A 12,507-nucleotide genomic window follows, 5' to 3' on the forward strand; every position below is an offset into this window, starting at 1 on the left:
GACCTACTTCTGGAAAAAAAACACCTAGGAATTAAGGCAGAGCTGCTGCACTTAAATTCCAAGTAAGATTACCCTCAGGCTTTCAATGTTTTGAGAAGGTGAGGCAGAGTTCCTAAACCCACAAATTTGGAAATAAATTACAGGCACTTTTAGAGAGCCTGTATAGGATCCTATACAGAGAACTATACTCGGAAGCAGCATCGCAGTAGAAAGCATTTCCCTTTCAAACTTTAAATTCTCCCTCTTTCGGGAATGTCGGTGGAATGAGGAAGCGACCGGCCACGCGGAGGCTCGGAGGTGCATAACAAAGGTTCGCCCACCGCACCTTCTGGGACGCTGGCAGGCAGGGGAAAGAGGGGGCAGCTGCTCCCCAGCAAGAGGCCGCTTGCAGGTGAACAGCAAGAGAGGCGGGCGGCAACAGAGCACCCGGCCGAGGCGCGCGCGCGCCGTGCAGGGCGCAAACCTGAGCCTGGCGCAGACAGGAAGGGGCTCACTTACATATCTGTTAATCAGAGTCCGGAGGCGGCTGCAATCCATGGCGAGGGGCCGGGCAGCTGCTCGGGCGCCTCCGCGCTTCCCCCTGCTCCTTCTCCTCCGGCAGCAGAGCTCCAGCCAGGGAGAGCCTCTGCGAGCCTCGCCGCGCTCGCACTTCTACTTCCTACATCCACGCCGAAGTTTCAGCCTCATCACAGCAGCGGCGCCGCCGCCATCCCGGGTCTTGCCGGGTGGGTGGGGGTCTCTCGGCGGTGGGGGCGCCTTTCCTCTCGCGCGTCCTCTCACTCATGCGTGCACCCGGGTCGCCTCCCCATGCGCGGCCTCTGCGCCCCAACTGCACGGGAAGGAAAAGGCGCACCCGGCTTAGCTGAGAGATTGGAGCCGGTCGGTCGGTCGGTCGCTCCGCCGGCTTCCTCAAAACTTCCCCCTTCGCCGGGCAGAGTCCCGCGCAAAGAGCCTCCCCGCGAACCGGCTCGTGGCTCCGGCAGGTCCACCCCGCTCACTCTTTGCTCTTTCCCTGCCCAGCCACTCCGCTCACGTCATATGGCGCGGGCGAGCATGCGCGCTCCAGCCTCTCCGCCAGGACAACAACACACCCCTCTCACCCCCGTTGCGCGGAGGGTCTCTCACTGGGGAGCCGATGCTCTTGCGCCTGGGCTTGATTTATTTCATGCAAGGTAATCGGTCGAGGCACAGTTCCCGGGGACTAAGTTGAGGCCTCTCAAGTTTGGAGGGTGACAACGGGGAAGATGCTTTGTGCGTACAAATGGAGGAGAGGGAGGCTTTTGTTTTTTGTGTTTGTTTTCGGTTCTTACCCCAGGGGGAAACTCGACAATTGTCCCGCGACTTAGCTTCGCCCAGCAAGCCTGGGTTGGATAAAAGCTGGCTTGCACACGGGGCACTGATGAGAAGAGTGGGTTTCCCCCCATTATTTGGAAAAAGCCAGTCACGGGCTCGCAGATGCACCTGGCTGTCCAATAAGACGCAAAGCTGCTGCTGTCTCCAAGGTCCCTCTCTTTGTGGTAGCTATACACGTATGTGAACGAGCTAGCTAATGTATTCTACAACTGCTACCCAGATCCAGGAATTTAAAGGGAGGACACACACAAACACAGAAAGAGAACGGCTTAATTCGATGCGTGAACGCGACAGAAAGAGAAAGGACCAGGAGTTGGTCTGGCTTGTTTTGGGGGCCGTTCTCTTGTCTTCTTCCACCCCTCCTTGACTACGATGATGCCGGCTTGATGAATGCCTCTTGGGTCGCATCAGAAGGGAAGATGCTCAAGGGACGGAGGAGAGGATCAAAGGGTTCAGATACTGCTAGCGAGCTTCTGAGCCTGCGAGAAACTCCCAAGCTGTGCACAACTACAGCCCCAAGAAATCAGCGCTACATTGCAGCCTTGTTGGTCCCGCAGCCACACAGGGCCGAGGGGGAGGGAGGGGAGAATATCAAGGAAAGAAAGCGTATACGGTTTGTGTTTAAGCTACTCGTGATGCTGTGGCAATTTGCAAGCTGTTGCTTTACACATTCCCCTTCCTCAGCCGTTATTGCAAAATAGCTGATTCCCAGCTGGAGACAGAGAGAATGAACTTTTGTTACTAATCACAAGTGCATTTTGTTAAACATTTCAGATAGAGTTGGTATGTTAGGGAAAGTACTGGGCTGGGAGACCCAGGTTCAAATTCAACTCTGCCTTGAAGTTCACTAGGTTATGTTGGGTGAGTTGCTGCCCATCTCTCAGCTGAAGCCCACAGGGTTGCTGAGAGGATAAAACTTAGGAGGAGAGGCCTGTGTTTATGACCCTGGACTTCTTGTGGAAAGGGCAGGATAAAAATGTGACAGAATCACAAGACAGTGTTTAATTCTAATCCCAAATACATGTAAGGCTATTGCAGGAGGAATAATTATAGGGGCTCCAATTGCTCTGGCAGAGGTAAGTGTTTGGAAAGTCAAGTGATTTAATTTCACATGATGATTGGGATGTACAGGCAATCTTTGTCTGGTTCCTTTTAGCAACACTGAGTTCAGACATACATAATACATTAACCAGCAGAAAGAGCAGTACTTATTTAGTGAGTGACTTGAGAACATAACATCTCTGTGCTCTCTTCTACTTTTTTCTCATTATTAAGGCACTTTAAGTTTGTGGTAGGTCTGTTTTGGAAGCAGAAGTCAATGATTATTGGTCATCTTCAGAAATGGAATTAAGGTAACACTTCCGGGGGGCGGGGGGACCCTCTTCATACAAGGTTAAAAAGAGCCATTTAAAATTTGGCCATCAAAAGTCTGCTTTTGTTTCAAGCCCAGTCTTTTCAACTCTGTTTTGTTTTTAAATGCTACAAGAGAAATACCAAATGTGTAATCACAAACATGTATCACTTATAGTTTTCAGTTTAGCTTGGCTCACATATTTGTGGCAAAATAAACTTGTGCTGCATTTGCAAGTTATATTATATATCATTGCTTTACTTCCACAAAGGTTATTTGCAGTTTAGTGGGATGAGCGGAAACAAATTTCTGAAGTGGCCTTCACATTAGTGCTGGGTGGTTATCTGAGACTCCTTAAATTGGAGTGTCACATTCTGGTCCTATGGATTTATGGCTTAACCACCTGATGTGTTATGGCCAATTTTTCCTGGGCCACACCACCTTGAATATGAGTTGAAATGGTTTGGAAGCAAAAGAAGGCCTAGCTGTTTCTCACAGCCTGAAATCAGTTTTTCAGGGTATATATTCCTTTTACCCATTTCTGCAAAACTAAGGACCTGTTAGACAGTGGGGTCTGGGAGAGAGAAGATGGATGAGAAGATTAATGAGAGAAGAAGTTGGGGGGAATATGCCTTAGAATATGTTCAAGTGTAGGTACCAACTGTCTGGTCATAGACCTGGTAACTTTATTCACACAGAGGCATCATTTCCTTTAAATGGATGCACATACCATGCACTCTTACCGGTGATATACTGTCACAACTCTACACACTTTTGTGTCATTCCAAGTAATTTGCACATAAACAGGACCAGCATGAACATGTAGGCAGTCACCTAGAGTGAAAGGCCTCACGGGGCACCAAATAAGACAGAATAGAATTTCTAGACTTAATGAAAAATACAAAAATATCACTAAAATGTATATTTTTATGTTTACATTGTTTATTTCAAATGTCAAGTAATAAAGGTAAGAGTTAACTCTAGACCTCATGGGAGCATGGGCAAAGTCATAATTCTCTGAGGACAAACAAAACTCCTTGGGACAGCTCTGTGCACATGAATGAAATCACTGCTTTTCCTGGAATTGAAAAACAGGATATTTTGTTACTCAGAGACACAGTAACTGGTTTACATCCATTTAAGCTATGCCTACCTGTTCTGATTAGTAAAGTTTAACAGTATAGAATGAAGGCAAAAATATTTTGTCTTAATTTATAAAATGAGAGTTGTTAGAATAGTTGTCTGCCTGAAGGTCACATATCGCCCCAGGTAAGATGTATTGGTGCTGGAATTCAACATTAAGGGGAAAAAAGTATGTCCAAAGGTACATTTTTACATTTGTTTATGCCCTTTCCTCACATCTGTCATCATTTTTAAAGCAGACTCCAGATTAAGCTGAGGTACCAGATAAGCTCTGTCTAGATTGTCCAACATATCCATTTTCTACTGAGTTATGGCTTGCCCCAGTTAATACAGTGTGCAAGCCTGCTTTTAATATGATGTCAGTTAATATGATTTCTCAAGGTCTTTTCTCCAGCTAGTTGCAGTTTGCGTCACACAAAAACTCCAATGGGACTGAACGCTACAGCAAGAGAAAACAGCTGTCAGCTGCTAGCAGGTGGGATGCCCTGAACTGCCAGTAAGACCATAACAGGGAAGGGAAGAGGTGGAGAGAGAATGCCCAGCAGAATGCAGAACTGAGTAGAGGACAAACTGAAAGATCAGCAAGCCCAGGGAGAATGTTGAGTGGAGATCTAAGCAATTTGTCAGGCTCCAGGAAAATCTAGGAGCTAAAAATGTACCAAAAGAAAAGACCTGAATGACAAATTAAAGTATTTTTTTTCCAACTCTGGGTGTCAGAGAAGATATATGTGGTGGAATGAATGCTTTTTTATTTCACATACAGAGAATGGAAAACAATTCTGTTTGTTTGTTTATTTATTTGCGTAATTTATATCCAGTCTTTTCCCACAATGGGAGCCAAAATGGCTTAAAATATTCTCCTTCCCTCCATTTTATCCTCATAACAATTCTGTGAGGTACATTAGGCTGACAGGGAAAAGATGGAGAGTTTAGATTTATGTATTGTCGAAGGCTTTCACGGCTGGAATCATTGGGGTGCTGTGTGGTTTCCGGGCTGTATGGCCGCGTTCTAGCGTGTTCTGTATGGCCGTGTTCTCCTGTTTCACCTGCATCTGTGGCTGGCATCTTCAGAGGATCCTCTGAAGATGCCAGCCACAGATGCAGGCGAAACGTCAGGAGAGAATGCTGCTAGAACACGGCCATACAACCTGGAAACCACACAGCACCCCAATTTAGATTTATACCTCACTTTTCTCAACTGTAAGGCATCTCAAAGCTGCTTACAGTCACCTTCCCTTCCCCTCCCGTCCCAACAACAGAAGCCTTAAGGTAGGTGGGGCCGAGAGAGTTCTGAACAAACTGTGACTAGCGTGAGGTCACCCAGCAGGCTTCGTGTGAAGGAGCAGGGAAACAAACCTGGTTCACCAGATAAGAGTTCACCTGCTCCTAATCACTACACCATGCTGAGAAACTGCATCTGACCCAAGGGCATCCAACAAGCTTGCATGGCAGAATGGGGATTTGAACCCAGTTATCCCAGGTTCTGCTATGATACTCTAACCACTGTAAAATACTGGATCTATTTTTCCTGCTCTGCAATCCAGTGTACAATGAAGTATAATTCCAAATGGGTAGCAGTGTTAGCCTGCAGCAGCAGGAGTCCAGTGGTGTGTTAGACCAAATATTTGTTCCAGCATAAGCTTTTGTGAGCCAGAGCTCAATTCATCGAATGTATTGTGTGATGAGAAAGATTATCACACAACATGGCTATGCTGAAAAATATGCACAGCACATATTGGCAAGGAAACATACTGAGTGGTCTTTTTTTGTGGGGGGAGGTTAACAGAATGCAAAGTAAAAATGAGTAGTCTGCCTGGGGCATTGCAGACTCTTTTTCTAACATTGGTCAGTAATCTCATGTTCCAAAATATGCTTGAGAATATAGCAGAGAAATGATCAGTTCATTTGTATTCTATAAGCTAAATGCATATGCTGTGAAAGTTGATTGAAAATGGTGTCTTTTTAGTATGCAAAATCTTGAATGGTTATAGGTTGTTACCAGACAGATGAAAGAAGTGATTGTACCTATCAGCACTGCAATAGAGTTTCATTTACTCTGTTCATCTAAGGAGTAGCTTTTAACAATCTGTTTTATGAACACTTCGTACCTGGTTAAAATACCCTCCTATATTTTGGGGTAGGGGTAGGGCTTTAACTGCAAATAGTTGAACTGTGTCGTTATTCTGCTATTGAAGTTGTAATAAATACAAAAGATTTGGACTTGTCACTTGACTTTGAACATTTACAAGTACTTAGTACCCATCTAAAGCGTTGCACTCTTTCTTCTCACAGGTTACCAACTGGCCGTGGAAAAAAAAATTAGTCTGTTTTGCTTGTGTGCTTTTAACACAGAAATAATCCAGTGAAGCTTTTAGATGTGGATCTAAAAACACAATTACCTGCTCATTGCTGTAGTTCAAATGGCTCTCACAGGGACAGCTGCCAGGCTTATGTAAAACTGGGGAACCTTTCCCTTCCCTGAGGGCTATGATTTCTAGCCAGGAGAGATCTCTTCACATAACTTGTGTGATTAACATACAGAGCAGCAAATGTCAGCACACTATGAGTCCCAGGGTATAACAATGCAGTCTGCTTAATATAGCTGGATGTCCCTAAAAACACTGAGCATTACAATACATTGCACAGCCCCACAGAAATTAACATTCATCAGTTGAATGGTGGGGGAAAGAGCCATCAAGTTGGGCCTCTGCTTGGAACTCATCAGGTGTTTTGTTATCAGGATCTTACATTCTGAGTGTATATTCCTAATGATGAATAAAATAGATACCATAAGAATTCTGTTAGTTTTCTGCCCCACTCTGCTGTTCAATTGTCTCCCTGCCTGAGCTTACAGAGACTGTCTCTGATTTGGCACTGGGGATTGAGATTTGTTGTCCTTGGGAGTGTCAGCATTCATGCCGACTGTATCCTGATGAGAGTGGCTCAAGACTTTATGGTTGCCATGACAACCATGGAGCTGTCCCAGAGCATTCTGGTCCCTGCACGAATGGCAGGTCATAGAACTGATGAGATTTTCTATGGAATCAAAGTACATGACTTGATAATGGGAATTTTCCAGCACTGCTTTTTTTACATGGCTTGGTAATAGAGAACTATCACCCAGCAGCTAGCATACTTTTATTGGGGTCTTACTTCTACCAACTAGATGTTTCAAATCAACGCAGAGCTTTTTCTCTCATCAGGTGCAATTTGATGCCATCTGCAATTTTATCAGGGAGGTTCCAAAAAGCACCATACTCAGATAGAACCTGCCTTTGTAAGAACTGTGTAGAATTCATATCTCATGTTCTATTTTACTGCCCCTTCTACACAATTATTCAGGCTAATCTATTAATGCCTCTTTTAGTTATTAAGAAGGAGCTGTCCAATCCCCCAAAGTATCCTTCCTTTTTAAACAACTGCAAGTCAGAAATAACTGAAATCACTAAAAAAAACCTCCTATACCACACCATGCAGTTGCAATCACATAGACTCTTGGTGTGATCCATTATGTCTATCCAGGTTTATATAGTGTTGATGGCTTCTGTTTGCTTGTTTTATTTGATGGGATCCCTTTTCTAGATGTTCTAGATGCCAATAAAGGAAAGATGATGATAAACTATTATTGGGTATGGCGCTCAAGTAGTTGGTTGCTGTGCAGCTTCAGACACTCTTGGAGGAGACAGATTATCAAGACCCCTTTCATTCTGGATTCATGTCTGGATATAGGACAGACATAGCTTTAGTCATCCTGACTTATTGCCAGGAAAATGAGAGTGGAGTGTCTCCTTGATGATTCTCTTGGGACTTTTTGTGGCTTTTGTTACAATCAGGGTTGGTGTCCTTCTGATCAAGCTGGCTTGGTTTGGAGTGGGCAGTACCATACTTCAGTGGTTCCACTCTTACTTGACTGATCAGTTCCTGATGGTGATCCTGGGGTCCTGTGGAATTTTGTCTTCCATATTGATTTACATCTAAACCTTGGAGGGCTACTACATTCTGGTCTTCTCCACGATACAAAGGGCATTTCATCAGAATAGATGTTCAGGGCAATAGATCTTCAGGTGTGCTTGTCTCTGCACAGCATATGGTGGTCTCCCATCTGAGTACTAATTGGGGCTGGTCCAGCTTAGCTTTTCAGATCTGACAAGATTAGACAAGGCTGAACCATCCAGGTCAGGGACATATTCAGCAGCAAGCTTTTGGATTCTGCCATGACTCCTGCACGGAAATCTTTGTCCATTCAACTCCCACCCAGCCCTGCTGAAAAGGCCCCACTAATTATAGGCAACATCAATAGGATTCTCAAAGATTCCCATGGTAACCCTTTCCAGCCCAACAAATAGTTGCATTGACTTCTAAGCCCAGAAGTTACATTTTATAATTGGGAAAAGTCTACTGAAAATGGGAGAAGATGCACACATACCATAAGTTCCTCTCCTGTACGAATGTTGGGGCACAACAGCTCTTTTGTCCTACTGTTCATGTACTATAATTAGTATGAGGAAACTACAAGCATTGTTAAGTTTAATTGCTTCAAAGATTAAGCAAATTGGATTTATAGTTAAGATAAATGTGGCATGTAAAAGAGAATCCAGCCATACTTTTCAGGTAGGGAAAGAGCTGAAAGAGGCACTTTACTGGAGCTGAAGTCCTCTATTCCAAGAAGCCCATTTTGGAATTTGCCTTCAAACTTGAGAAAGAAAGAGCCTTTCACCTTGGTGAAAAACACCTACTTGTCTGTACCCACCTAGCAATGGCATACTTGAACAAGGGTGCTTATACTTTTAATGTTGCAGTCAAAAGGTGCCACATTAAGTTGTGAAAATACCCCTATCAGTGGGGAATTGGCTTGCAAGTAACACTTTTATGGTCTTTGCAGTCTTAAAAAAACATGTAAAATTGCCTACTGTTTTACTCAGCAAAGCTGAGGGCTGAAGGCGTGTATTCATTCAGGTTACTTAGGTGCTGGTATATTATTTAACACAGAATTTAAAAGAAAGATATAACAATAGCTATGTTAACAGTAAATCTTTTCAATATCTCAAAAAGGTATTTAAATTGAAGTGTTGGTGTTGTGCACATTTATTCAATAGATAAATTGTCTTCCACCAAACTATTAATCAAACTATTAATCATTAATCCATTCCTCATGACTTGAAAGCATGAGGAATGGAAAACAAGAAGTCTACTCCCACAGCCCTGACAGGATAGACGCAAACTCAATTAGTATTAGAAGTTGGCTCTGTGTCACTGCAACAAGAATGAAAACAATGGTGCAGGAAAAATATCCAACAGGAACAGCCCATAGAAACTGCTCAGCTTCCACAATTGTTCTCTTTGATGATGGCCACGCAAGTTGTAGAAGGAAGGATATACATCTTTCCCTTGTTCCCTCAGTTTATGAGTGATATCCTGCTTATGTGGTACCAATAGGTAATATTGTGTGCAGAATCATGAATGGACACAAATCTGAAATCAAAATTGGCAGCATTCAGAAACGAGCAGGAGAACATTTGAATGTACCAGCCACCAATGCTGTTTAGATGCCATCATTCAAAATGAAACAAAAACCTTTAAAATGACATTTCAGGGTGATGAAGTAGAATCTGAGAGAAACCAGCTGAGGCATCCCCCCTCCCCTAACTTTACTAAAGAAATTTCCCTGAAGAGAGAGAGCTGGGGAATTCATACCATCAACTCCTGAAAACACAATCAGTGATCTGATAGAGGTGTGTTTTGTTATTTCATTTTAACTTCTCCTGTTCCCTCTTTCCCAATTTTCAATTGAAAACTGCCTTGGAAGTCTTGGCCCAAAAGTGGTATATAATTAATGGACAGAATCTATCAGCAGGTTTGATTCTATTTGTTTAGTATTCATTCAGGATTAGTGGAGGGGTTAAATTGACATAGCAAGATTATTGTTGTTTTTAAATAGCTGCTATTGTGAAAGATCACTATGTACATTTAAATGGAAATGTCAGTCTTACATTTTATGACCTTTTGACTCCACTGTGTAGTATTTTTTCTTGTACATGTATATACCATATATTTCAACAGGATAATACTTCATGGACAAAGAGGGCTCTTGTCCAATAAAATGTATGCCATAATACATTTGTTAACCATTATAGTACTCACAACATTTGTCTGTGTGTATGTGTGCATTTTCCTTGACTTTTACACTGTCGGTAAGGAGCAATGCTACATGAGAAATTGGTGCACATTTAAGGCAAAGCTAAGACCTTCTCAGCTCTATCACTACACCACAGTCAACACTATCATACAAGTTATACTTTTGAATAAGAATGAAGAGCAGCAGCTGGAAAAAACTTGTCAATTGTAAGGTTATTTTATCTGTTTTTGGGCTGTATCAGAGTTAAGATGCCTTATAGGTTGGGGTGGGGCTAGTCACCATTTGGCTTCCCCCCCTACAATTCTATTATTCAGGGATTCTTGAACACCCACTGCTTTGCCTCACAGTTTCCCACGATGTGAGCAGACAGTCAATTCTCACCAAGCTGTTCAGCTGGATAGTCAAGTAACTAATGTGGAGAGTAGAGTTTTAAATTCCCATAAGGCTGTGTGAAAATGAGCATGTATGGAAGAATGATGATAACACAGATTTACATAAACACCAAACAGTAAGACTTTTGGGGAAGAAAGCAGCATTTATTTATGATTCACTGGCTGGCTGTTTTGATTGCTCTTTATTTAAATTATTGGTTTCTAACTGGCATGAAGCAAAGACAGATCTCTTAGGGGTGGACTAGGACTTTCATCAAAATTTATAAGAAAGTACATGTTTAAATACTGCTGCTTATACTGTCTGAATGTGTGAAAGCTACCTTTTGAATATACAGTCTATCCATGACAATGGGGGGCAGCTGATTTCACCTACTGTGCAGGTGCAAAAGCAGTGGTGAGTCAGAAGTAAGTAAATGTCCCACCACACAGCCCCAACGCTATTTGGCAGTTACTTGACTAGATGGCAGTGAGGTGAGGAGATCTGAAGCTCACCTCATAAATGACCAAAAATGATATATTCGCCTCCTGACCATTTTCACAATGAAGTCCATGGACCCTTACACGAGACCCAGAGCTGGTGCATTAAACTAAAATCAGGGAGATCCAGATTTGCATGCCCACTTTGCCACCAAAGTCTGCTGGGCGATCTTGAGCCAGTCATGTACCCTTAGCCTAATCTACCTCACAGGGTTATTGTAAGGATAAAATGGAGGAGATAAGAATATGTAAGCAGTTTTGGATTCTCACTGGGTAAAAGACAGGGAATAAATGAAGTTAATAATCATACAATTTAATAAATGAAGTTAATAATCGTATAATTCATAACATAATGAAAGAGTTGGTACCTTGCACTTGCTTGTTTTCCTGTTTTCTTCCTGTTTTTCCCCATTTTGCATTGTGTCAGTTATCATTTTAAATTGTAAATCACCTTGTTTTCACAAAAGGGATTTACACATACATGCTAGATTCAGGCTCAAATATTTTATTTAATTAGCTCAGATGCCATAGAAAATGATACAATTCCAACACAGTGAATAGCAAATAAACTACATATACACCTAAAACGTAAATAAATTGCCCCAAAATTTAAATATTACGTAACAAAGCAACATTTAATAACATCAATTTAAAACCACACTTTCAGTTCAATGCTAAGGGGCTGGTGCAAAGGGGCACAGGAAGCAGACTGAACTTTACAGTGATGTATCCCAAGTTAAACTGATTATGCTGGCATAGCCCCCAGCCCCACTGCACCATACTCAGGGGCTGGTGGAGCTCCCCAGCAGTTGCCTAATGGCACAATAAGATGCAGGCCCCTGCACAGATATGGTTGTGGGTGGGTTATGCAGTGTAGCCCATCAAGCTCTACAAAACCCCTGGCCAGGATGCCTCGCAATATTTATCTCCATGCCATGTAAACCTTCAAATGTCATCTCTACACATTTTAATCCAGGCCGGCTGCCAAATTTAGTCTTTCTTATGGGAAAAATATGTTCTGTCTACACCGAACATTTAAGTTTTTATAGGAAAGGGTGTACAGGTCTTCCAGTCTATTCCCTCAGTACAGCTTTGATACATGATTTTTTTTAAAAAAAATACCCAGATCCTTCAAATTCCATACTGAGGGGACTATCCACCTTGAAGTTATTCTGTGCAAGCCCATTAAAATGAATGGGATGTACCCAGAAAACACAGCAGTGTACTTGCACATTTCCTGTGGATTGTGCCCCAAACTGACAAGCAGAGATTAAAGGCTTTTCACAGTAAATCATGTTGTCAGCACTGGTTTCTGTCAATTTCTTCCAGTAGTCAAGAAAAATCAAAATAATATTCTTGGTGATTTAAAGAAAATGAAAGAAATTGGTATAATACCAAACAGCTCCTCTGGTACTGGTTAGGCTATCTTCATGAAGCATTTTAGCAAACATTGAGTGGATGTCCAGATGTGAAGAACTATTTATTTAGTTAGTTTTATAATGGGTGAACAAGAGTGTCCTTAAAGAAGCAAGATGGAAACACTCCCTTTTTGGCCAAAGATGTCATGTTTTTAAATAATAATGAGGGAATTATTTTTTAATTGTTATTTTATTATTATATTTATTATTATTCTATAATTACAGATCGATAAGCCT

At 42.4% G+C, this 12,507-nt stretch overlaps 1 protein-coding gene across 6 annotated transcripts in view; it reads right to left on the reverse strand.

Annotated features, from left to right (window-relative positions):
• Nucleotides 1-1,021, reverse strand: part of ATP11A (ATPase phospholipid transporting 11A) — a 139,947-nt gene extending 138,926 nt beyond the window's left edge. For all 6 annotated transcript variants that reach the window (XM_048493166.1, XM_048493167.1, XM_048493165.1 and 3 more), the window contains exon 1: nucleotides 499-1,021. In XM_048493166.1, coding sequence (XP_048349123.1) covers nucleotides 499-537 — 39 coding nt within the window. In that variant the 5' untranslated portion in view covers nucleotides 538-1,021. The remainder of the gene's footprint in view (nucleotides 1-498) is intronic.
• Nucleotides 1,022-12,507: the final 11,486 nt, after the last annotated feature.

The sequence above is a fragment of the Sphaerodactylus townsendi genome, linkage group LG04 (assembly GCF_021028975.2).
Source record: "Sphaerodactylus townsendi isolate TG3544 linkage group LG04, MPM_Stown_v2.3, whole genome shotgun sequence".
In the NCBI taxonomy this organism is placed as follows: domain Eukaryota; kingdom Metazoa; phylum Chordata; class Lepidosauria; order Squamata; family Sphaerodactylidae; genus Sphaerodactylus; species Sphaerodactylus townsendi.